The 26,903-nt window shown below is 33.3% G+C and overlaps 1 protein-coding gene across 1 annotated transcript in view; it reads right to left on the bottom strand.

The window, feature by feature from the left end:
• Positions 1 to 10,361: 10,361 nt before the first annotated feature.
• The window catches only part of Boll (boule homolog, RNA binding protein), a 35,776-nt gene continuing 19,234 nt past the window's right edge, over positions 10,362 to 26,903 (bottom strand). Inside the window, exons 6-10 of the mRNA XM_027925041.3 lie at positions 23,422 to 23,549; positions 18,915 to 18,986; positions 16,683 to 16,730; positions 15,254 to 15,382; positions 10,362 to 10,478 (exon numbers count right to left, since the gene is read on the bottom strand). Of these exons, the coding sequence (XP_027780842.3) occupies positions 10,362 to 10,478; positions 15,254 to 15,382; positions 16,683 to 16,730; positions 18,915 to 18,986; positions 23,422 to 23,549 (494 nt within the window). The remainder of the gene's footprint in view (positions 10,479 to 15,253; positions 15,383 to 16,682; positions 16,731 to 18,914; positions 18,987 to 23,421; positions 23,550 to 26,903) is intronic.

Here is a 26,903-nt window from a genome sequence, read left to right as displayed (position 1 = left end):
AGGAGTGGTGAGGGTGGACATCATTATTCTTTTTCTTATTACAGACAAAATTTTTTCAATTCTTCCACATCCAGTATGATGTTGGCTTTGAGTTTGTCACATATCGCTTTTATGATGTTGAGGTAAGTTCCTTTCATCCCTAGTTTCTTCAGGGTTTTTATAATGAATGGGTGTTGAATTTTAGTTGAAGATCTTTTCTGCATTTATTGAAATCATCATGTGATTTTTGTCCTTCGATCTATTTGTGTAATGAATTATGTTTATTGATTTGCATATGGAACCATCCTTGTATCCATGGAATGAAATCAACTTTAATATGTTGCATAATCTTCTTAATGTGTTAGTGAATACAATTTGCTAATATTTTATTAAGGATTTTTGCATCTATGTTCATCAAGGATATTGTTCCTCACTTTCCTTCATGTGTCTTTATTTGGTTTTAGTATCAGGGTGATACTGATTTGTACAATAAATTTGGGAATGTTCTTTCTTTTTCTATTTCATGGAATAAGTTTAGAAGTAGTGGCATTATTTATTCTTTAAAGGTATGGTGGAATTCAGCTGTGAATTCCTCTGGTTCTGGGCTTTTCTTTCTTAGAAGGCTTTTTATTACTGCTTTGACCTCATTGCTTGTTATTGGTATATTTAGGTTTTCAGTAACTTCTTGGTTCAATTTTGGAAAGTCATGTGTCTATAAATTTATTCTTTTCTTCTGGATTTTCTAATTTATTGGAATATACATTTTCAAAATATTCTCTAGTGATCCTCTGGATTTCTGTAATGTCTGTAGTGATATTTCCTATTTTCCCCCTTGAACTTTATTAATTTGGATCTTCTCTATTTTCTGATTAGTTTTTGACTAATGGTTTATCAATTTTGTTAATCTTTTCAAAGAACTCTTTGTTTCATTGATTCTTTGTAGTTTTTAGTTTCTATTTAACTTCAGCTTTCATCTTTATTATTTCTTTCCTTCTACTAGTTTTGGAAAAGGTTTATTCTTGGTTTTCTAAGACCTAGAGATGCACTGCTAGGCTTTTTATTTGGCATCTTTGTGATTCTTCTATGTAGGCACTCAGACTTTTTTTTTTAATTTTTTATTGTTGGCTGTTCAAAACATTACATAGTTCTTGATATATCATATTTCACACTTTGATTCAAGTGGGTTATGAGCTCCCATTTTTACCCCATATACAGATTGCAGAATTACATCAGTTACACATCCATTGATTTACATATTGCCATACTAGTGTCTGTTGTGTTCTGCTGCCTTTCCTATCCTCTACTACCCCCCCTCCCCTCCCCTCCCCTCTTCTCTCTCTGCCCCCTCTACTGACATTCATTTGTCCCCCTTGTATTATTTTTCCCTTTCCCCTCACTTCCTCTTGTATGTACTTTTGTATAACTCTGAGGGTCTCCTTCCATTTCCATGCAATTTCCCTTCTCTCTCCCTTTCCCTCCCACCTCTCATCCCTGTTTAATATTAATCTTCTTCTCATGCTCTTCGACCCTACTCTGTTCTTAGTTACTCTCCTTATATCAAAGAAGACATTTGGCATTTGATTTTTAGGGATTGGCTAGCTTCACTTAGCATAATCTGCTCTAATGCCATCCATTTCCCTGTAAATTCTATGATTTTGTCATTTTTTAATGCAGAGTAATACTCCATTGTGTATAAATGCCACATTTTTTTTATCCATTCATCTATTGAAGGGCATCTAGGTTGGTTCCACAGTCTTGCTATTGTGAATTGTGCTGCTATGAACATCGATGTAGCAGTGTCCCTGTAGCATGTTCTTTTTAGGTCTTTAGGGAATAGACCGAGAAGGGGAATAGCTGGGTCAAATGGTGGTTCCATTCCCAGCTTTCCAAGAAATCTCCATACTGCTTTCCAAATTGGCTGCACCAATTTGCAGTCCCACCAGCAATGTACAAGTGTACCCTTTTCCCCACATCCTCGCCAGCACTTGTTGTTGTTTGACTTCATAATGGCTGCCAATCTAACTGGAGTGAGATGGTATCTTAGGGTGGTTTTGATTTGCATTTCTCTGACTGCTAGAGATGGTGAGCATTTTTTCATGTACTTGTTGATTGATTGTATGTCCTCCTCTGAGAAGTGTCTGTTCAGGTCCTTGGCCCATTTGTTGATTGGGTTGTTTGTTCTCTTATTGTCTAATTTTTTGAGTTCTTTGTATACTCTGGATATTTGGGCTCTATCTGAAGTGTGAGGAGTAAAGATTTGTTCCCAGGATGTAGGCTCTCTATTTACCTCTCTTATTGTTTCTTTTGCTGAGAAAAAACTTTTTAGTTTGAGTAAGTCCCATTTGTTGATTCTAGTTATTAACTTTTGTGCTATGGGTGTCCTATTGAGGAATTTGGAGCCCGACCCCACAGTATGTAGATCGTAGCCAACTTTTTCTTCTATCAGACGGCGAGGCACTCAGACTTAAAAATTTTCCTCTTAAAACTGCCTTCACTGTGTCCCAGAGATTTGAATATGCTATATTTCTATTCTCATTTAGTGAAGAAATTTAAAATTTCTTCATTTCTTTGATGACCCATTCATTAATTTTCTAATTTCCATGTTTATGTAATTTCTATAGTTTTCTTGCTTTTGATTTCTAATTTCATTCCATTATGATCTGAAAGATGCAAGGTATTATATAGACTTTTTTGTATTAAGACTTGATTTATGGCTCAAAATATGATTTATTTTGGAGAAATAAATTTTTGGAGACTTATGAGCTGCTAAAGAGAGTATATTCAGCTGTTGTATGAAACATTCTGAAGATGTCTTTGAAATCCATCTATAGTATCAGTCTATCGTATCTGTGATGATTTTATGTCTGGATGCTCTATCTATTGATGAGAGAGGTATATTAAAATCACCCAGTATTATTGTATTATAGCCTACATGCCTAGTGCTTGTTTCATGTAATTAGGTATACCAACATTTGGAGCATAAATATTTACTATTCTGTTGATTTTCTCTCTTTACCAGTATGTAGAGGCCTTCTTTGGCTCTTCTAATTTTGGCTTAAAGTCTTTTCTATTGGATATGAGGGTAACTATTTCTGCTTGCTTTCAGGTTGCATTTGCATAGAATATCATTTTCCATCTGTTCACTTTTAGCCTGTGGATGTCTGTGCCGATGAAGTCTGTTTCTTGAAGGCAACATATAGCTAAGTGTTTTTTAAAAATTCAATCTGCCTTTCGCTCTTTTAAATTTATTTTTTATTTGTTCTATTTAGTTGTACATGACAGTATAATGTATTTTGACATATTATACATACATGGACTATACCTTCCCATTCTTTTAGTTGCACATGATGTGAAGTTAAACTGGCTGTGTATTCATATATGAAGATAGGAAAGTAATGTCTGATTCATTCTACTGTCTTACCTATTCCCATCCTCCTTCCCTTCCCTTCATTCCCCTTTGTCTAATCAAAAGTACCTATCTGTCTGTCTTTTAATTGGAGAACTGAGATAATTTACATTTAGTGTTATTATGGAAGTGTTTATTACTTCTTGCTGTTTTGATTTATGTCTAACACTTGATTCAACCCGAATTCTCATTTGCTTATCTGCTCTTCTAATGAGATTCATTCTTTCTCAAGCTCCCTTGGTTGTTTTTATTTTCTGTCTGTAGGGTTTAATTATCTTCTGAAAAGGTGGGCTTAGTAGTCATGAATTATTTCAGTATATGCTTATCTTGGAAGGTTTTTATTTCTACTTCAATTTTGAAGAATAGCTTTGCTGGCAGTTCTTTTTTTGGTACTGGTATTAGTGATTGAACCTAGAGGTGCTTTATGACTAAGCCCTTTTTATTTTTATCCCCAGCCCTTTTTATTTTTTATTTTGAGACAGAGTCTCAATAAGTGGCTTAGGGCCTCACAAAATTGTTGAGGCTGGCCTTGAACTTGCAATCCTCCTGCTTTAGCCTCCCAAGTTGCTGTTTTTACAGGCATGTGCCACTGTGTCAGGCCAGTTATTTTCTTTCAGGGCTTGAAATATACAGTTCTAAGCCCTCCTAGTCTTTGGGGTTTCTACTGAGAAAACTGTTTTATTCTGATTGATTTTCATTTGGGTAACCTGGTATTTCTCTCTTATTTTAAAAATTCTTCCTTGTTATGGTGTTTTTGTACTTTGATTATGTCATAATACATTCTTTTCTTGTCTGTTTGGGGTTCTGAATACCACCAGTATTTGAATGTCCATATAATTCCAAAAGTTTGGAAAATTTTCTGCTATTATTTCACTGAGTAGGTTGCTAATACCATTAGCCTGTATGTTTGTTTCTTCTTCAATGCCTATAGTCTTAAATTAGATCTCTTAATTTTGTCTAAGAGTTCTTGGAGAGTCTAACCATTGCTTCTTTTTTTTTTCCTTTAATACTGTCCAGATGTTCCAGAGTGTCTACCTTGTTTTCAAGGTTTGAAATTCTGTCTACTACTTGACCTAATCTACTAGAGACTTTCAACTGAATTTTTATTTAACTTATGATATTTTTCATTTCCAAAATTTCTGATTGGTTCTTTTCCAGAATCTCTATTTCTTTATTAAATATTAAAATGGTCATTCATATCCTGTATCTTCTCCCTTAATTCACACTTAGATCTTCTTTTAACTCACTGATAATTTTAACAAACATTTTATATTTGTTTCCCAGCATATTTTAAAAATTTATACTCCAATAAAATAAAAAATCTTGAAGACACTGACAAATTTCTAGAGACATATAATCTACCCAAATTGAATCAGGAGGACACAGAAAATTTAAACACATCAAACAATGAAATTGAAGATGCCATCAAAAGCCTACCAACAAAGAAAAGCCCAGGACCAGATGGATTCTCAGTGGAGTTTTACCATATCTTCAAAGAAGAACTAACACAAGTCCTCCTCAAATTATTCCATGAAATAGAAAAGAGGTAACCCTTCCAAACTCATTCTGTGAACCTAGTTTCACTCCAATACCAAAACCAAAGGCACATTAAGGAAACAAAATTTCAGACCAACATTCCTGATGAACATAGATGCAAAAATTATTAATAAAATACTAGAAAACTGCATACAAAACATATTAAAAAGATAGTGCACCATGATTAAGTGGGGTTCATCCCTGGGATGCAAGGTTGGTTCAACATACAGAAATCAATAAATATAATTCATCACATCAACAGGCTTAAAGACAAGAATCATACGATTTCTCAAAATTCATATTCAAAACATTAGAGAAACTAGGGATATTAGAAACAAATCTCAATGTTGTAAAAGCTATATATGTTAAACTCAAGGCTAACATCATTCTAAATGGAGAAAAATTGAAAGCATCCCCTATAAAAACTGGAACAAGATAAAGATGCCCTATTTCACCACTTCTACTCAACATAGTCCTTGAAACTCCAGTCAGAGCAATTAGACAAAAGAAAAAAATTAAAGGGATCAAAATAGGAAAAGAAGAGCTCAAACTATTCCTATTTGCTGATGATATGGTTCTATATTTAGAAAACCCAAAAAACTCCACCAGAAAACTTCTAAAACTCATAAATGAATTCAGTAAAGTAGCAGGATATAAAATTAACCCCCATAAATCAATTATGCTCCTATACACCAATGATGAATCAATTGAATAGCCCAAAAATAATACTTGGAAATCAGTCTAACAAAAGAGGTAAAAGACATCTACAATGAAAACTACAGAACACTAAAGAAAGAAATTGAAGATAACCTTAGAAGATGTATTAGGACAGGCAGAATTAATACTACCTAATGGCCATACTACCCAAATACAGATTTAATGCAATTCCTATTAAAATTCCAATGACATTCTTCATAGAAATAGAAAAAGTAGTCTTGAAATTAATTTCATTCACTTTGATGTCTGTGAATTCAGTTGTTGGGGGCTTATAAATTTTTGGAGGTATCTCATTGGCTTATCTCATGTTTTCTGAGATCCTATATTTGTGTTATCATTGTGATGGAGTCTTCTTCCTCTTTTAAGTAAGGGCATTTTAATGAGCATCTATCTCTTTAAAGTAAGCCCTGGCTCAGAGTCTTTCTTACTGTCAACATTTTAACCAGTGCTAAGTTCAACCACCAGAACTGCTTTGAGAGGAGAGAGTAACCACCTACCAGTAAGAGTGGGTAATTTAACAGCAAGCCAAACTTAGTGCTAATGATCTCCACAACTTTACTAATCAATGAGAAAACTGGGTGAAAAAATAATACAGAAAGGCTGAAACATTAAGGATTAATGACAATATACTTAATAGTAAATTATATCATTAAGAGGGAAAAAAGAAAAAATGAGGAAAGAAAGAAGGATGAGAAGGGACGGTGATGGAGATGAGAAAGAAGAAAAGTGGTATTGAGAAAAAAATTTAATTGAAAGAATATATAAATTTAGTTGGAACCTTAAAAAAACCAATGAGGGAAGACTCAAGAAAACATTTTAATCAGAGGTGGGTTCACCTCTTATTATTATAGGTGTCAATCCTTTGGGTGAGGGAGCACATGGCAGAGAATAATGGGGCAGACTGGGAGCTCAGATGTAGGGCAGCAGCTGGGGTGGCAGGGCACTGGATAGTAGAGTGGGAATGTGGCCAGGTGTGGAGTGGCCTCCAGTGGCATGGCTGTGGCCAGTTATAGAAGTCTGCACTACTCTGTAGGTACCACACTCCCTGGCAGAAGTGCTTGGTGAACCCCTGATCTGCAAAGGCACATGTATCACCCTAGACCCTGTACTCCCCTGAATGTATGGTATATTCTATTAGGCCACCTCCTGCAGCCTTCAGCTTGCAGCAATTTTATGTCAGGCCATTTGGCTGGCCCACTTCAAAGTTATTCCCTATGATAGTATTGGCATCTCTAAATGGGATAAAATTGTAGAGATTTAATTGGTCTCTGCAAAATGGTTGCCCACTACAGTTTTCCACCAACAAACTGAGAAAAGTGGAGCACTGCACCAACACAAGGTGGCTTTGCAGCTCTTTTCTCAGGTTAACTCAGTCTGATTTTCTCTTCTATCACTGTTTCTGAACAAGCTTGTCAGCTTTGCCCTTCCTCTTTCTCTGTTACTCATCTCCACAGACCTGCCCTGATGGTGCTAGTTCTAAGGTAACAAATTCTTTCCTGTTTTATCTTCCAGTAATCAGAATTTCTGAGTCCCTCCAAGTCTCTGACCTTCCAATATTGTGAATCTGTGCACTCCCTCTGTAGGCTACCTCTTCAATCAGCTGTTCTCACTGCTTTGATTCCAAACTACAGAGGGTTGAGATCTGTAGCTTACATCATCTCTGCCATCTTGGATCTCTTAAAGGCATTTTTGACTTATCATATTTTCACTTTTAATGGTTTTTTGGGGATGTAACCTCATTTTAAATTGAAGAACATCTGTCTATGCTAGTCATCCTTGCCTTGAATGTAGTACCCTATACAAGTATTTTTTTCATAGAGTTGGTATAGTTATACTTTTCTATTTCCTTATTTGTGGCTTTGCTTTATTGTCTTTAATTTTTTAAAAATACTTTTAGTTGTAGATGAACACAATACCTTTATTTCATTTATTTATATGTGGTGCTGAGGATCAAACCCAGTGCCTTACACATGCCAGGCAAGTGTGCCACTGAGCTACAACTGCAGCCTATTATTGTCTTTAATTTTAACTCTGTATATGATATGACTGTTGAATTAAGTAATGATAACCCTAAGTAATAGAGTATTACTCTCTATATTGGTATTCTCTGTATTTGCTTTTTTGTATGTGATTTGATAGAATATAAGTCTGTGGCTTTGAGTAGATTCTGGCAAACTACTAAATAAGCAGTAAGACTCGTGCTTTCAGATTTATGAAGATCTCTATTTCACTGATTAGATTTGTTGTTTAAAGATAGTTTGGATATCTGAGATTCCTACTTTAGGATGTGTCTAAATTAATATTCACAAAATTATAATCAGAGTTTTTGAGGTTATATATCTTTTAAAAATTTAAATTATGTTTATTTTAAATGATAAATAAAACAAAAATTTTACATATCATTGCTGGTACGATGTGACGTTTTGATACATGTATACATTTCGTAATGTTTAAATCAAGTTAAACAAATCTATCTCATCAAACACATAACATTTCTTTATGGTGAGAACATTCAAAACATTTCCTTCTAGCTTTTTTAAAATACATAGTACATTATTGTTCATTTGTAGTCACCTTAACTGTGCAAAAAGCACATTAGAACTTTTTACTACACTCTTAATGGAACTTTGGTACTCATTGATCAATCTTTCCATTAGAGTTTAAAATGTGACATAAAAATAATAGGATCAAGTTCTTATAAAGAATATTTTCACCATCCTATTTTAAAAGTCATCAAGGTTTTTGGTACCAGGGGAAATTTGTATAGGAAGAAAAGGGTTAATGTTTCAAATGCTCATTAGTATTTTAAATCAGTTTAATATGTTTTAGAAAAAGACTGTTTCCTAATGATATAACAGCATTCACATATTAAGATTTCCATGTTATAATACAAAGGCAATATAAGGAAAAGTGAATAATTTGCCACATAGTAAAACTTGTATAGTAAAGCATTTCTACAAGGTTGTACAGTTCTAGAAAACTACAGAAATGAGTGGGGTATTGTTTTCTTTTGAGGGCTATTAAGTCACTTATGAAAAAATACTAAGTATAAAATGCATAGAACACTTTTATTAAAAAATAAAGAAGTACAAAATCATATAATAGCCTTGTGTTTTTAATTTTGACTTTGAAAATCTATTAAACTTTCCTTTTTCCATTTCCAACAAAAGGTGAATTAGTAATTTTCATGTGACTAAATTGAAGAGTAAGATACATTTCTGTTGCTACCTACTCATAGATCTAAGAAAATTTAAAGTATATACTCCTAAGGTAGAATAATTAAACTTTATTTTATTTATTATTTTTTAATATGGTGCTGAAGATCAAACCCAGTGCCTCACATGTGCTAGGCAAGCGCTCTACCACTGAGTGAATAACCCCAGCCTGAATAATTAAACTTTAAATGAAGAATGTTTAACATTAACATTCTTTGGAAATTTCTCCTATCCTATACCATTCACCACTCCATTCTCTATTTATTTGAGCAGTACAACTTCAATTATTTATGACACCTCTTCTTTCTCTCTCTAGTTCAGAAACTGAAAATAACTGAAACTTATTTAATATGGTATAGCAGTATTGGCTATTTCTAGAGAAGTATATTTAGAAAAAATGTTAAATTAGAAGAAATATGTTTTAGAAGGTTTTCTAACAATACTAAAAATGAAGTCTCCAAAAATAAGATTTGTATAAGATTTTGACATGAGGCCAAAATTGGGTTTTATTTGGTATTCACAGTACAATAGTAAAGGCAGTGAAGGGATGCAGTAAGTAGTTATGGCAGTGAGTGGTGATTGGCTGAGAGGACACAAGCGTGGGGAGGCACTTTAATGTAGGCTGTCTTGGTATTGAGTTCAACAAATATGATGGATCAGAAAAGCATGAATTTGAGTGTGAAATAACTTATCTCCATCATTTTATTGCAAAGAATACCCCCCTTTCCTCATCAAACTACAATACACACAAAATTTACATTCTCCTCTGAACAGTTATCAATCTGTAATTCTTTCCTGGAGATAAAAATCCATTTCTCTAACAAAATGATGCAATAGTTTTACTAAGAAACTGGGTCTTAAGGGAATAGGAAAAATTCCCTGCTACAGAGTAGACAGCCAAAATATACTGAATATACATATACATGGATCTAATTAGGCTATCATTGTTTGGCCTGAGTTTGATTTATGAAGCATGGAAACATTTACAAACAGAAAGAGGAAATCACTGATTGTTTGCTTCTCCTCATAAATGTTATGTGTCAATGACACAGTGAAAATCTGAGTATATAAAATATTTAGAAGAGGAAAATTCATAAGCAGAAAGTAGATTAATGGTTGCCAGAGACTGGGGGAGGGGAGAAAAAGGAAAGCAGAGTTTCTATTCGGGGTAATAGAAAAAAGTTTGGAAATAATGGTGACAATTTGTATAGCACTGTAAATGTAATTAATGCCACTGAATTATATACTTGAAAATGATTAAAATGGTAAATCTTAAGTTATGTACATTTCAACACGATAAATAAAATTTTTTGAGTAGGTATGGTTTATAACCTCTTCACAAATAACGGAATTACAGTTAATTTAGAATTGTTATTTCCTCCACATGCAAGGAGTTTACCAATTTTGAATTTCTAATCACAAATGTGAAAAAATAAATCCAGTTTCTCCTTTCCAGAAGAGAAATTTGGAAAACCTGAAATGTAACTGAAGAAACACAGAAAAAAGGATCAAAACAAACTTCTTACTTTAATTGGTTCAGGCTGCATCACAGGCGTAGGCATAGCAATGGCACTTGGAGCATAAACCTGGTGATATGTTGCTTGAACTCCATGATCAGAATAAGGCTATTACAAAAGATGGGAGGATGGTAGGAGGGGAAGAGAAAACATATTACTTTAATCTATTAATTAAAAACATCTACTCAGCAATTAACAATGTACTAATAAGCATTTTGTTACACAATTGATAGAAACAGATGAAAAACACACTCCCTAGGTTTATTTAATTCACTTGTTATCTAATCAAGAAATAGATGGTAGTAAAAAAATCACCATATGTCCTATGAGACATATATATATATATATATATATATATATATATATATATATATATAATGCATGGGAGGAAAAAAAAGTACTACTTGATTTTGTTTAAGAAAGTTGGGAAGAGTGCTCAGTGAAAGTTTTCTAGTGAAGTTGATGTTTGATATGAAAGAATTAGGGAAAGAATGAGGGAGTTACATATCAAAGGATAGATGAAACTAAGAAAACACCTTATTTGGGAAATCTACCCAGGTGTTTAGTAGGCTGGAAGAAAGATTATATACTAAATGACAGCTGAAAGATGAGTCAATAGAGCAACAGGCTAGGAACAGATCATGTAAAAACAGATTTAGGGCTTGTATAACAGATGGTGGTATCATTCACACAATGAAAACCTTATGTTTATGTAATTGTGTGTGAGGGGGTTGCAGAGAAGAAGTTAAGTTTGTGACATAATATTTATGATATTTGTAGGAATTCTAGTAGAGGTTTACTGTTGATAGAAAGTTAGATGGCTCTAAAGCAGCTCTGTCCAATAGAAATATATGAGCTGCATATATACTTAAGATTTTTCAGTAGCTACATTATAAAAGTAAAGCTAAACAGATAAATTTTTTTTTTTTTATTGTTGGCTGTTCAAAACATTACATAGTTCTTGATATATCATATTTTACAATTTGATTCAAGTGGGTTATGAGCTCCCATTTTTACCCCATATACAGATTGCAGAATCACATCAGTTACACATCCATTGATTTACATATTGCCATACTAGTGTCTGTTGTATTCTGCTGTCTTTCCTATCCTCTACTATCCCCCCTCCCCTCCCCTCCCCTCCCCTCCCCTCTTCTCTCTCTGCCCCCTTTACTGACATTCGTTTGTCCCCCTTGTATTATTTTTCCCCTTCCCCTAAAATTAATTTTAATAATATATTTTATGTAAACCAATAGGCTTAAAGTATCATATCAAAGTATAACCAATATTAAATTGTTGACATTTTTATAATTTTTTCATACTACACCTTCAAAATCTGGTGTACAGTTTACATTTACAGGACATTCTCAATTTGTTCTTGCCATATTTCAAGTGCTCAACTGCCACCTACAGCTACTGGCTATTATATTGGATAGTGAAGTCTAAAACTCAAGGGTGTGGTTAGGGTTTACGATATAAGTATGGATGATAATAACAGCAGTAAATACATAGAGTGAAAGAATGGAGAACCAACCATGATTATGGGAGCAAAATTAGATTACAAGGGAAAATAAAGGGATGTAAAGGAAGGCCAGAGAGAGCAGTGTCATGGAAACCATGGGTAGAAGGAGTTTCAAGGAGTATGTATAATGTCTCTGAAAGGTCAACTAAGATTAAAAGGAAGGAAGAATATTTGGCAATTAGGAAGTCCTTGAGGAAGACCTTATTCAAAGGCATTTTCAGCAGAAAGTTAAATGAAGTGGACTTCAGCAAATGTAGAGCAAATCGGTAGTGAAGCAGTAGAAATACTGAATGGTAGAAAAGAATTTCGGTATTTGTGGAAGAGAGTGTCACAGGATAATAATTGCCTTTTTCAAGATGCTAGGCACTATACAGAGCACTCTCTATGCAACACCTCTAATTTTTACATTGATTCTGTAAAATAGATTTTCCTGATGTCCTCATTTTACAAAAAAGGAAATCATGAAGGAAAGACTGTGAAGGTTGTTTCTCAAACCAGTAGATTAAATGAAGCTGTGAATGAATGAAGAGAAAAAGACTTAAAATACAAAGGAAAAAATAAAGGATAATAGATGGGGTGAGATGCTCAAGGAGGAGGAGAATGAAGCTATCTAGAGCATAAGAGGAAGAAATTACCTTGGATTAAGACTGATAGTCACTAAATAAATATATGACACTAAAGATAAGTCAGGAATTGGGTAGATTTGTATGTTGGGGGCTAGAAACTGATTTGGTTTCCATAAATTAGAAATCTAACCATAATAACTCACAAGAAAAGCCATGCACTCCTTAATTTTAGGGATAAAACTATTTAAACAATAAACCACCCTACTCTATTCATTACATTATATATTAGATTATATCTTTACCAGAAACAATATTAAAATGAAAGCATGCAAATATCATTCTGTAAGGAAATACTGCACAAATTACAAGTTATAAGATAAAAATTCCAGTAAATAGTGAATATAAAAATTCTGATGATAAGTTATCTGATATCAGGAATTAAGAATATGGTTTAATGCCAAAAGTAAATATCTAAGATAAAAACATTCTTACTTCACTGCTCTTCCTTGCAAACCAGAAAGCAACAAAAACAACAAAAGACTGATTTTTTAAAAATGCCATCATCAATTAAGAAAATGTCCATGATTCCCAAGCTATAAACAATGTAGAATATACCTGCCAAGTGCTGTACAATTTGACCACTATGAGGGAGGATTCTGAGGCCTTCTCAGACATCAGGAAGGATAAAGATTTCCTTAGAGGTCAGACCTATTCAAAGATTCTTTACAGTCTTGAGTGTAGGGGTGCATTGTATGGTCAGGCCAACGTAGAATCAGGGGGTATCTGTACAGAGATCCAATTTTACACTGTTTAACAGAAGGGGAAATAGAATCAAAGAAATCATGTTCACATCATTTTTGATGTTTACTACCTACCCTTCTAACTGAGAAACACTGCCAAGGTGAAGCAGGGTAAAGGTGAAAAAGAAGTAGCAATTATTATATCCCCATATAGAAAACCTGTGATAAAAGGAGACTTAACTAGGAACCAAAATGATCACCAGCAAAGATGTGGTGAAAAGGAAATTCTTGTATACTGTTGGTAGGAATGTAAATTAGTATAGTCATTTTGAAAAGCAGTATGGAGGTTTCTTAAAGAAATAAAAAATTACCACTTAATTCAACAATCTCATCCCACTTCTGGGAATATATCCAAAGGAAATGAAATAATAATTTGAAGAGATATCTGAACTTCCATGTTCACTGCAGCATTACTCATAATAACCAAAATATAGAATTAATCTTAATGTACTGTGTATTGATGTATGGATAAAGAAAATGCATTATTATATACATTACAGAATACTATTACACCTTAAAAAATAATATCCTGTCATTTGTAACAACATGGATGAACCTGGAGGGCATTATGGTATGAAATAGGACGGACATAGAAAGATAAATACCACATGATTATATTTAGTATTTGAAAAAATTGAATTCATAGAGGCAGAGAGTAAAATGATGATAGGTAGGGGCTGGAGGATGAGAAGATGTTTGTCAAAGGGTATAGACTTTTAGTTAGGATGAAAATATTCTGGAAATATACTTCACAGCATGGTGACTATAGCTAACAATAATGTGTTGTATATTTGAAAATTGCTGAGAATAGATCCTAAATGTTCTCACTATAAACAAAGAAACAACAACAAAATACAAAAAGAATAACCATCTAAGGTCATTGATTAACTTGACTGTGGTGATCATAATATATTCGTATGTCAAAACATCCTTAATGTCTATAGTGCAATTTCATTCATCAGTTGTATCTCAATAAAGCTGGAGAAGAGAAAAAAGCAATCACAAAAATGGAGGATGAGACAAATAATGAAGTGATTTTAGTAGAAGTGTTGATAATAAACACTGAGATCCAACTGTAGAAGCTATTTCAGAACAAAATTATGTTATAAACCTTAGCAATAGAAAAATAATAAAACAATGCACTCAAACTTGGAGGTTGGTGCTAATTTCTAATCTTTTACAAGTATGATTTAAAACATATCATGTGCAGTTCTTGGCATAGAGACAATGAGACTATTGGTGATGCATCAAGGTTATAATTTAAAGACACTTGAGGTGACATTTATAATTTTTAGTTATAAATTTGATTTATAGTTTTTTTTAAAAGAGAAAGAGAGAGAGAGAGAGAGAGAATTTTTTTAATATTTGTTTTTTTGGTTTTCGGCGGACACAACATCTTTGTTTGTATGTGGTGCTGAGGATCGAACCCGGGCCACACGCATGCCAGGCGAGCGCGCTACCACTTGAGCCACATCCCCAGCCCCTGATTTATAGTTTTGAAGGGAAATTCTTTTTAGATATTTTCCTCATTTGTTTAATGACTAAATACTTTTAACTAACAACGTGAGCAACAATACAGACTGAAAGGCAAAAGAGAAAAAGGCAAAAATTTGGTGTCTCATTACTTTCAAGGAGATTGAGTCAGGGATTAGCTTAGTGGGCAGTTGACTTGGGGAAGGATTCAGGATTAGTTAGTGAAGAAATCTAAAACGAAGCACTGTTAGACATAAAAAGGATAAGAAATATCAATAAATCAAAGAAAACATAAGATGAGCAGTTTTAATGAGGGTCTTAAGTTAAAAAAGAAGAAAATGAAATGTTAAATGGGTTAACAGTAGCAATTACCTTCAGACTAATATAGGGCTAGGAATATAGCTCAGTGGTAGAATGCTTACCTATCATATGTAATGCCCTGTGTTCAATCCTTAGAACAAATGTAATGGCCTGTGTTCAATCCTTAGGACAACAACAACAACAACAAAGACTAATATATACCTCTGGAACTGAAGCTTCCATGAGAGACAGTGGAGGAGGAACACATCCAGCATCTTGTGCAATTTCCACTGGTTGATAAATAACTTCAGAAGGTTGGAGGTATAAGAATGGAGTAGAAGAGGCAGGAGACTAAAACACAAAACCATATTTTTCATTCGAATATGATTAGTTATTTCTGTTAAACCAAATGCTTACCCAACAGAAAAGAGAAATATATATTTCATATTTTCCTAAAATTCTTTTTCAGAGCTAGCATAGAACTATCTTAGCAAAAGACTAGGAACTCTGGGTTATTATAAATTCCAATTGTGCAGATATCAATAAAGAACATTATCACTGGTAAGTGTTAAAAGTTCTTAGTGCCTCAGAACCTCCTTCACAAATTTAGACACTAATTGTGGATGTATTAACATCATTAAAGTTTGTAGTTATATGGCCTCTGGTATTTAAAATGGTATAAGTATTTACTCTCAGCTTTGTGTCTTGACATAGAAGTGAGAAAAAGTCACCAATATTTTTGGTAGTAAGCTGTTTGATATCAAAAGTTAGAAAACAGAATACAGGTAGAACATCACTGAAGTTCAGTTTCAGAGCATTTTAGATTTGGATTAGGGATGCTCAAATAATAAAGGCTATGCAAATACTCCCCAATCCAAAGCACTCAGACACACTCAGAAAAATGAAACACTTTAGTTCCCAAGCCTTCTTTATGAAGTATACACAATCTGTACTTATTTAGAGGCATAAGTCAAACTGAAGCAAAATCTGAAGTAAAGGTAGAGAAGTGCTAAATTTTCCAATAACATCAACAGTATAAAAAAGTAATTCTTCATGTTAATGTACCATTCACTTATATGCTTTCACTTACACGATCTTATTTGATCTTCACAAAAATCATGTAAGGAAACTTACCAAGTTGTAGTGTTATTACATCCATTTTAAAAATGAGGAAATGTGAATATAAATGATCACACTTAACACAAAGAAGAGAAAGGTCTCAAACCCACTTCTCCTGACTTTAGTACTCATTTTTTTGGCTTTTATTAAGGTACACAATATCAATAATTATAATTGTAAAGATTTTATTCATGGTTGGAAAAATAGGTTCCAGGAATTCACTGTCTGTATAAATCTCTATTCATGCAGTCTTCATAAGAATAAAGTAAAATATGGATTTTATTTATTTATTTATTTATTTTGGTACCAGAGATTGAACCCAGGGCCACTTAGGCACTGAGGCACATCTACAGCCCTTTTTATTTTCTATCCTGAAACAGGGTCTCACTAAGTTACATAGGGCCTCTGTAAGCTGCTGAGGCTAGTTTTGAACCTGCAATCTTTCTGATTCAGCCTCCTGAGCTTCTGGGATTGCAGGCATGTGCCAGCTGTGGCCGGTGAAATTAGACATTGAAACTTTATTAATATTTACCTGAGGAACACCCCACTGCCACTGTCCTGGTAGACACTGTGCTGGGGCCTAAAAAAAAAACAACAATAAACAAAATACCACCCAGGTTATAAACAAGGTTTAAAACTGGATAACTCTGTGAAGTTGGCCATCATATGAATAAATCATGAAAATGTTATGCTAACTCAAAATGGGTCAGAGACCTAAATGTAAAAGCTAAAACAATAAAATACTTAGAAATAAAACATGGCTGTAAATCTTTGTAACTCTGAATTAGGCAATTGTTATAAATTTATAACAATAACAAAGCAACAAAGGAAAATAGATAAACTGGACCTTAATCAAAATTAAAAAAAATTTATGCTGCAAATGATGGCATTATGGAAATGAAAAGACAAGCCACAAGATGGGAGAAAATATTTTCATCATGTGTCTGATAATGAAATTATTTCAAGAATATATAAAGAACCTTTAAAACTCAATAATAAAACACAAGTAACCTAAGTTAAAAATGGTTATTCAAATAATATGAATAGAATTTTCTTCAAAAAAGATATCATATGACCAATAAACATCTGCAACATCATTGTCTTCAGGAAAATAAAAGTCAAAACCACAATGTGATACTACTTCATTCATATCCACTAAGATGGCTATAATCAAAAAAGGTAGATGTACAAGTATTGGCAAGGACATGGAGCTATTACAGACCTCATAATCTGTTGATGGGAATATAAAAATGGAACAGTCCTTTTGAAAAACAGTGTGGTCTTAAATAGTTAAACACAAAAATACCATATGAGCCAGCAATTACATTCTAGGTGTAAGACTTATGAGTCATGTAATATGTAATATGACAAGAACTTGCATGAGTGTTCATCACAGCATTATTATGAACACCAAAAAGTGAAAACAATCCAAATATCTATTGTCTGATGAATGGAAAATAAAGTGTGGTATAATCATACAATGGGATTTTATTGCAAAATGTACTGATACATGCCATCACATGAATAAATCATGAAATTTTTTAAAAAATATTTTTATTAGTTATTGGACCTTTATTGATTTATCTTTATGTGGTGCTGAGAATCGAACCCAGGGTCTCACACATGCTAGACAAGCGCTCTACTGCTGAGCCACAGCCACAGCCACAGCCACAGCCACATGAAAATGTTATGCTAAGTGAATGAAGTCATATTACATATTACATGACCATAATAGGCAAGCTTATAGAGCAAGATATTATTAGTTGCTTAGAATGAAGTGGGAGAAAAAGAGGTTAAGTTTTTCTTTTTTGGGGGGAAGTGTATGTGATTAAGATATTCTAAAATTAATTATGGTATACTTCATTAAAAGTCATTTTAAGTGGGTGGATGTTTAGTATGTGAATTATATCTAAATAAAGCTGTTTATTAAAAAAGGTCAACTTATTTTAAGGTACTTAATGAAAGATGACAATATAAAGGACTTTTTTTTCTTAAGATAGTCATACTATTTCTTAATAATAAATGTTTTATTCTTATTTATTTCTTTTTTGTGTTTCCAGGGATCAAACCCAGAACATTGTGTATGCTAGGTAAGCAGTCTACCACTGAGCTACATCTCTAGCCCATTATTCCTTTTAAATAAAGCTATTTTTTCTTTAAGATATATATATATATATATATATATATATATATCCCCACAGATCTACCTTCTAAACCAAAATCACTGTAAATTCAGTGTGAGTACTTCAACTGCTAAGGGATGATACCACTATATTATACTAAAGACCAAGATAATATGAAGTTTATGAAGTTTTAAGGAAAACCTTGAAATGTAATGATTCATGGATTTGTTAAATAAATAACAGTTTAACTATAAAGTGAAAAATAATATGAAGGAGGTAAATGCTGATTAAACTGAATTACTTGCTTTGATTAATAGAAACTGGTGAAATCATCTATCTCAGAATTTATAAAAAAGCAAAGGAATATTCCTATCAAAGTGGCATTTTTGAGGGTAGAATTTGCTAAATATATAAATGGAAAGTGTATAAAGTGAAATTATTTCTTATATTGAAAACTCTTATGATTTATAAATTGGTAGATACACTCTTTTCCTGAGTATATCTAGGTAACCTAACCTTTAATTTTATAATTTGTATCAGTGTATATAAAATATAATTTTATAATTGTATAATTTGTATAATTGTACCAGAATTAGGATTGAAAGTATCATAGAGGATTTTAATTGTAAGGTGATATCTACCTGGTAGTGATATGCAGGTTGATGATAAACTGGCTGAGCTACCATCACAGGAGAACTAGATATAGAACGTGACTGTAAGAAGAAAAATTGAAAACTCATTTTAGGAAAAATTCTTTAAAATAGCTCATAATAAAATTTATCTTAAATTGTTACCTAAACCCAACCAACTTTTGGTTTATAATTCAAAGTATTATTTTTCTATCTCTTATTGATATTACCAATTCTACTTAAGTCTATTTATTAAAATCATCACAGTATTCCTACTTCCATTTGTTTCATTTCCATAGTAATTAATGATAAAACCACTCAGAAGATGCTTTTAGTCTGAAATGTATCACCTTCAAAGATTATGAAAATACAGTTCTATAGGAATATTCAGGGAAATACGACATCTGGATTTAGGGTGACACCTCCTACAGTTTTTAAATTCTTTTTTTTAAAGTTGCAAATGGACTCATACCTCTATTTTATTTATTTATTTTTATGTGGTGCTGGGAATTGAACCCAGTGCCTCACATGTGCTAGGCAAGCGCTCTGCCACTGAGCCACAACCCCAGCCCAGGCACTCCCTATTTTTATTGTGGAAAACAGCAGTAGTTTATGTTTATATAACATTTAGAACTAAATTAATGATCCTATCTGATTTTTCCACTACTTACAAATAATAAACATTCTATTCCCTTATTACATATAAATTATAAATTTATAAGGCATATAAATTATTTACTGAATCATTTGTCAAACTGTTATTTTAAAAAAGTTGACATTTAAATGAGTTAACCATCTAGTGAACTTGTGATGTGTTTATGTCTGAAGAAAGTACAAGTAATACTTGATTAGTAATAATAATAGTGATAAGTAATTTCTTCTGGGACTTACTCTAACACCATATCACTAATAAAATAGGCAAGTTGTATTTCAAGACAGGTAAAATCAGCTTTAATGGTAGTAATAAAATTTAATCTCAAACATAGACTCCAACTTCATATTGTTTTGTATTAATGTTCACCCCCATAAAAAACTGAAGTATCAGTTTTGTACAATTCACAGATTCTAATGTTAATAAAATTGTACCGTGGAATAATATTAGAAAATAGCAATGTAATTTACTATTTAGAAGGTTCAAGAAAAAATCATAATCTCAGCAGATACAGAAAAAGCATTTTGAAAAATTCATTGTCTTTTTATGATAAAAACTCTTAGCAGACAAAATAGAGAATAACTTCCATAACTGATTTAGGGCAATAATTATGAGTCATAGGTAATTTTGCCTTATAGGGAACATCTGGCAATGTTGGGAGACATTTCTGGTTGTCATAACTATGGGCAGGCTAGAGACATTTTTAAACATTCTACAACCACAGGACAATAATTTTCTACAAGAAATCATCTGGCCCAAATGGCAATAATGCCAACCAAGGTTATGAAACTCTGGTTAACTGTATTTTCCAAAGGCCTACAAAGTGAGAGGGGGGTGGGTGGGAGGAGGGAGTGGGAGAGGGGAGGTGGGTAGGAGGGAGGGAAACAGATGAATGGTGAATTACCAAACTTGTTCCTTTTTTCAAGAACAAAGTTATGATGTAATCACATCAATACTGTAGCAGAGATCCTATCAGTGTAATAACTCAAAGGGAAAAAGCCTCAATAAATAAAAGAACAGAAAGAAATAGAAGTATACTGAATCATAAACAATTGTCTAAATGAGAATTTGGCAGGGTTACTGATACAGTATCAATACTGAAGTATCAAAAGCATTACTATACATCAGCAATAACCTACTAGGAAACGTGATTTAAAAAATAGCATTCATAAAAAGCAATAAGAATAATAGTGTACTAAAAATAAATTAAAAAAAGATGAGTCAAAGTTTTTCATGGAGCTAAAAGAAGACCTAAATAAATAGAGAAATATATCTTGCTTATGAATGGGAATATTCAAAATTACAAAAAACCTAAATGTCTCAAATTAATTTACATGCTGAATGTAATTCTACAGAATGCCAACAATGGTTTTTCACAGAACTAAACAAGTTAAACTATAAAATTTATCCTTAAAAAAGCAAAGATTTAAGGACAGACAAAAGATTCCTGAAGAAATAAGTGAGAGGATTTGTCCCATCAATTTTCAAGACTTAAGATAGAGACATAATAATTAAAACAGAATTGGGCTGGGTATGGTGGTGCATGCCTGTAATCCCAGTGGCTTGGGAGGCCAAGGCAGGGGATCACAAGTTCAAAGCCAGCCTCTGCAATTTAGTGAGACTCTGTTGCTAAATACAATATAAAAAGGGCTAGGGATGTGGTTAAGCATCCCTGGGTTCAATCCTTGGTGCCAAAAAACAAAAACAAAAACAAAAAAATTAAAGTTGAATAGGGTAAACAAATATACCAATGGAACAGAATGAGAGAGCCTAGAAAGATATCTGCACACAGAAATTGGCAGAAGACTCACTGCAAAACAGGGAAAAGTTGGACTAGTCAATACCTAAACCAGAGATTTAAGATCTAGGTGAAAATATAGGAGATTATCTAGCTTCTTGTTCTAAATGGTTTCTTTTAGAAATAAGATACTAAAAGTTGAAACCATAAAGGAAAACATTTAATACATGTCAATATTGAAAGAAAGATAAAAAATGATAAATATTTTATAAGAAAACATAAACAATATTAATGGACAAGCCACACACTGGAAAGAGATACTTACAATCTACACCTACATATAATTAACTCAAGAAAAAGACAACAAATGACCTCAATAGAAAAATGGACAAAGAACAGGGTACAGACAAGGAAACTGGAACAACCACTAAGTGTATGAAATGTTTAATTTTACCAATAATTAGGCAAATGGAAAGTAAAATCAAATATTGTTACATAAAAATACTGACAAAAATGTAAAAATCTGGTAATTTTAAGTATTAGTACATTATGGGGAAATTGGAGCCCTCATGAACTGTTGTCTAGAGAGTAAACTGATAAGACTTTTTCAAGCTGTTTGTCAACATTTAGCCAAAGATATATATACACTTCATGAATGTAAAATTTCAATTCTACACATATATTCTAGTCCAGACCAAGTTACATTATGGAAGCATGAAAATTTTCCATTGGTACATGAGCATGAATACCAATTTTCAGATCCTAAACTTCATATAGTTTGAGATACTAAACTCCTTCTTGAGTTGATCTGCCTGTGTGAATGTGTCTGTAAACTCTGGGTTCTTCTTTTCAAAAACTCCCCTTTCACCATCACCTTTTTCCTTCCCCAAAGACAGGCACACTTCTCACTCATTCTAGATTTTGCTATGCTTTCTTATGGAATGTAAATAGTATTGGGACCAAACAAATACACAATTAAAAAGGCAATGCCCTGAGAAAAATAAGAAAGAAAGCAAAAAGGTGGCATAAGAAATACCAAAGGGGTGATGGCATCTTATTTCATCCAGGGAACTAACTTAAATTAACTCTCCATCACAGGGGCTACATATTAACTCATTTATTTGAGTTTTCCTCATTTGACTAGTTTTATTCTGAATTGTAGAGTGGAGATTTTAAATTATTAAAATAAACTAAATATATGGGTACAAAAGTTTTTTTTGGGGGGAGGGGTGCAGGGGTACCAGGGTTTGAACTCAGGAACACTTGACCACTGAGTCATATCCCCAGCCCTATTTTGTATTTTATTTAGAGACAGGGTCTCACAGAGTTGCTTAGCACCTCACTTTTTCTGAGGCTGGCTTTGAATTCGTTATCCTCCTGCCTCAGCTTCCCAAGCCACTGGGATTACAAGCATGAGCCTCAGCGCCCCGCTCTGTGTACAAAGTTCTGATAGAAAAGAATTAAGAAAAACCTTAGAAAACTACTGCCATAGAAAAACTTGTATAACACATACAAGATCTGAATGTAGTCTTTTTTTTTAATTTACTCACTTTAGTTATACATGTCAATAGGATGTATTTTGGCAGATTACTGGATGTAGACTTGATAACAGAAAAAATTTAAAGTGTCTGACTAAAGGAATATAAAAATTGTAGTATAATCATATAATGGGATATCATAAAATATTAAAATAATTAAATATACAGGAATTAACATGATATAATTAAAAAAGATCAACATATTTTAATCTCAAAATGCTGTATTGAGTAGAAAAAGATTATTTACATAGTGTTTAAGAAACAGCCCAAACAATATTATATTGCTTAAGGATATACATTTGAAGTAAAAATATAAAATGAATGGGAAAGATATTCTGAGGAGAAAAAGAGGGTAAAGGATTGGGGATAAGGAGACTACCTGAATTTATCATACTTTATTATTTCCCTCTTTAAAATGAACTTAAATATGGCAAAATGTTAATATTAACACTGTTAAAATACTAAATTTGAGTGGTAGGGAAGTAGGTGTTATGTTACTTGTATTTGTTTAAAATATTTTAGAAATAAAACAATATTTTAAAACATTCGATAGTTAATAGAGAGAAACTCTTCTAAAATGAAATTACTTACAGGCCAAGGTGGTGGGACAGAAGTTACCTCTGGAGTATGAAAATATGCAACACCATTATGGTAAGTGTAAGGATATCCAGTTGAAGTTGTTAGATACATTGTTCCAGCAGCTGGCATTACACTAGAACCTAAAGCAAAGGTTAAATAATAATAATTGAAATGTTCAATATAACTTTTAAACATGTAATTTCTGAATAGTTTGGAAAAATATTTATCTTAACACACCACATAGCTACAATAAGATACCACAAGTATTTTTTTTAATTCCATATGAAGCATGTATTTTCAAATTTATTAATTTGTAGCTTTTATTAGCTTAAGGCAATTAAAAGGAGTCAAGGTTAGTAAATATTAAAAATCTACCAATTCAGACTGTAGTGAAACATGGAGCTTAAGAATTTAAATTATCATCAGCTAAGTCATTTTTACAAACATATATAATTTAGTTACTTGAAGACTACAGGTACCATAGTAAAGTTTCTTTTTTTTTTTTTTTAAATTTTTTTTTTATTGGTTGTTAAAAACATTATAAAGCTCTTGACATATCATATTTCATACATTAGATTCAAGTTGGTTATGAACTCCCAATTTTACCCCAAATACAGATTGCAGAATCACATCAGTTACACACCCACGTTTTTACATATTGCCATACTAGTGACTGTTGCATTCTGCTACCTTTCCTATCCTCTACCATCCCCCCTCCCTCCCCTCCCATCTTCTCTCTCTACCCCATCCACTGTAATTCGTATCTCTCCTTGTTAATTTTCCCATTCCCCTCACAACCTCTTACATGTAATTTTGTATAACAATGAGGGTCTCCCTCCATTACCATGCAATTTCCCTTTTCTCTCCCTTTCCATCCCACCTCATCTATCTGTTTAATGTTAATCTTTTCTTCCTGCTCTTCCTCCCTGCTCTGTTCTTAGTTGCTCTCATTATATCAAAGAAGACATTTGGTATTTGTTTTTTAGGGATTGGCTAGCTTCACTAAGCATAATCTGCTCTAGTGCCATCCATTTCCCTGCAAAATCTATGATTTTGTCATTTTTTAGTGCTGCGTAATACTCCATGGTGTATAAATGCCACATTTTTTTTATCCATTCATCTATTGAAGGGCATCTGGGTTGGTTCCACAGTCTAGCAATTGTGAATTGTGCTGCTATGAACATCGATGTAGCAGTATCCCTGTAGTACGCTCTTTTAAGGTCTTCGGGGAAAAGTCCAAGAAGGGCAATAGCTGGGTCAAATGGTGGTTCCATTCCCAGCTTTCCCAGGAATCTCCATACTGATTTCCAGATTGGCCGCACCAGTTTGCAGTCCCACCAGCAATGTACAAGAGTACCCTTTTCCCCACATCCTCTCCAGCACTTGTTGTTGTTTGACTTCATAGTGGCTGCCAATCTTACTGGAGTGAGATGGTATCTTAGGGTGGTTTTGATTTGCATTTCTCTGACTGCTAGAGATGGTGAGCATTTTTTCATGTACTTGTTGGTTGATTGTATGTCCTCCTCTGAGAAGTGTCTGTTCAGGTCTTTGGCCCATTTGTTGATTGGGTTATTTGTTTTCTTATTGTTTAATTTTTTGAGTTCTTTGTATACTCTGGATATTAGGGCTCTATCTGAAGTGTGAGGAGTAAAAATTTGTTCCCATGATGTAGGCTCCCTATTTACCTCTTTTATTGTTTCTCTTGCTGAGAGAAAACTTTTCAGTTTAAGTAAGTCCCATTTGTTGATTTTTGTTATCAACTTTTGTGCTATGGGTGTCCTATTAAGGAATTTGGAGCCCGACCCTACAATATGTAGATCGTAGCCAACTTTTTCTTCTATCAGACGCAGAGTCTCTGATTTGATATCTAGCTCCTTGATCCACTTTGAGTTAACTTTTGTGCATGGCGAGAGGAGGGGATTCAGTTTCATTTTGTTGCATATGGATTTCCAGTTTTCCCAGCACCATTTGTTGAAGATGCTATCCTCCCTCCATTGCATGCTTTTAGCTCCTTTATCAAATATAAGATAGTTGTAGCTTTGTGGATTAGTCTCTGTGTCCTCTATTCTGTACCATTGGTCCACCCTCCTGTTTTGGTACCAGTACCATGCTGTTTTTGTTACTATTGCTCTGTAATATAGTTTTAAGTCTGGTATCGCTATACCGCCTGATTCGCACTTCCTACTTAGAATTGCTTTTGCTATTCTGGGTCTTTTATTCTTCCATATGAATTTCATGATTGCTTTATCCATTTCTACAAGAAATGCCGTTGGGATTTTGATTGGCATTGCATTAAACCTATAGAGAACTTTTGGTAATATCGCCATTTTGATGATGTTAGTTCTGCCTATCCATGAACAGGGTATATTTTTCCATCTTCTAAGATCTTCTTCTACTTCTCTTTTTAGGGTTTTGTAGTTTTCATTATATAAATCTTTCACCTCTTTTGTTAGGTTGATTCCCAAGTATTTTATTTTTTTTGAGGATATTGTGAATGGAGTGTTTTTCCTCATTTCCGTTTCAGAAGTTTTGTCGCTGATATACAGAAATGCCTTTGATTTATGCGTGTTGATTTTATATCCTGCCACTTTGCTGAATTCATTTATTAGTTCTAGTAGTTTTTTTGTAGACCCTTTTGGGTCTTCTAGGTATAGAATCATGTCATCTGCAAATAGTGATAATTTAAGTTCTTCCTTTCCTATTTTTATGCCTTTAATTTCTTTCGTCTGTCTAATTGCTCTGGCCAGTGTTTCGAGAACAATATTGAATAGAAGTGGTGATAGAGGGCATCCCTGTCTTGTTCCAGATTTTAGGGGGAATGCCTTCAATTTTTCTCCATTGAGAATGATGCTAGCCTGAGGCTTAGCATAGATAGCTTTTACAATGTCGAGGTAATTTCCTGTTATCCCTATTTTTTCTAATGTTTTGAACATAAAGGGATGCTGTACTTTGTCGAATGCTTTTTCTGCGTCTATTGAGATGATCATATGGTTCTTATTTTTAAGTCTATTGATGTGGTGAATAACATTTATTGATTTCCGTATATTGAACCATCCTTGCATCCCAGGGATGAATCCTACTTGATCATGGTGTACAATTTTTTTTGATGTGCCTTTGTATCCGATTCGCCAGAATTTTATTGAGAATTTTTGCATCTAGGTTCATCAGAGATATTGGTCTGTAGTTTTCTTTCTTTGAGGTGTCTTTGTCTGGTTTCGGAATCAGGGTGATGTTGGCCTCATAGAATGAATTTGGCAGAGCTCCTTCTTTTTCTATTTCCTGAAATAACTTGAAAAGTATTGGCATTAATTCTTCCTTAAAGGTTTTGTAAAACTCCGCTGTATACTCATCCGGTCCCGGGCTTTTCTTGGTTGGAAGTCTGTTGATTGCTTCTTCTATTTCATCTATTGTTATTGGTCTGTTTAAGTTGTGAGTATCCTCCTGACTCAGTCTGGGTAAATCGTATGACTTAAGGAATTTATCGATGTCTTCAC

This window comes from Marmota flaviventris, chromosome 11, assembly GCF_047511675.1.
Source record: "Marmota flaviventris isolate mMarFla1 chromosome 11, mMarFla1.hap1, whole genome shotgun sequence".
NCBI lineage: Eukaryota > Metazoa > Chordata > Mammalia > Rodentia > Sciuridae > Marmota > Marmota flaviventris.
The sequence above is the reverse complement of the archived record's forward strand: the minus strand, read 5'-3'. Positions and strand labels throughout refer to the sequence as shown.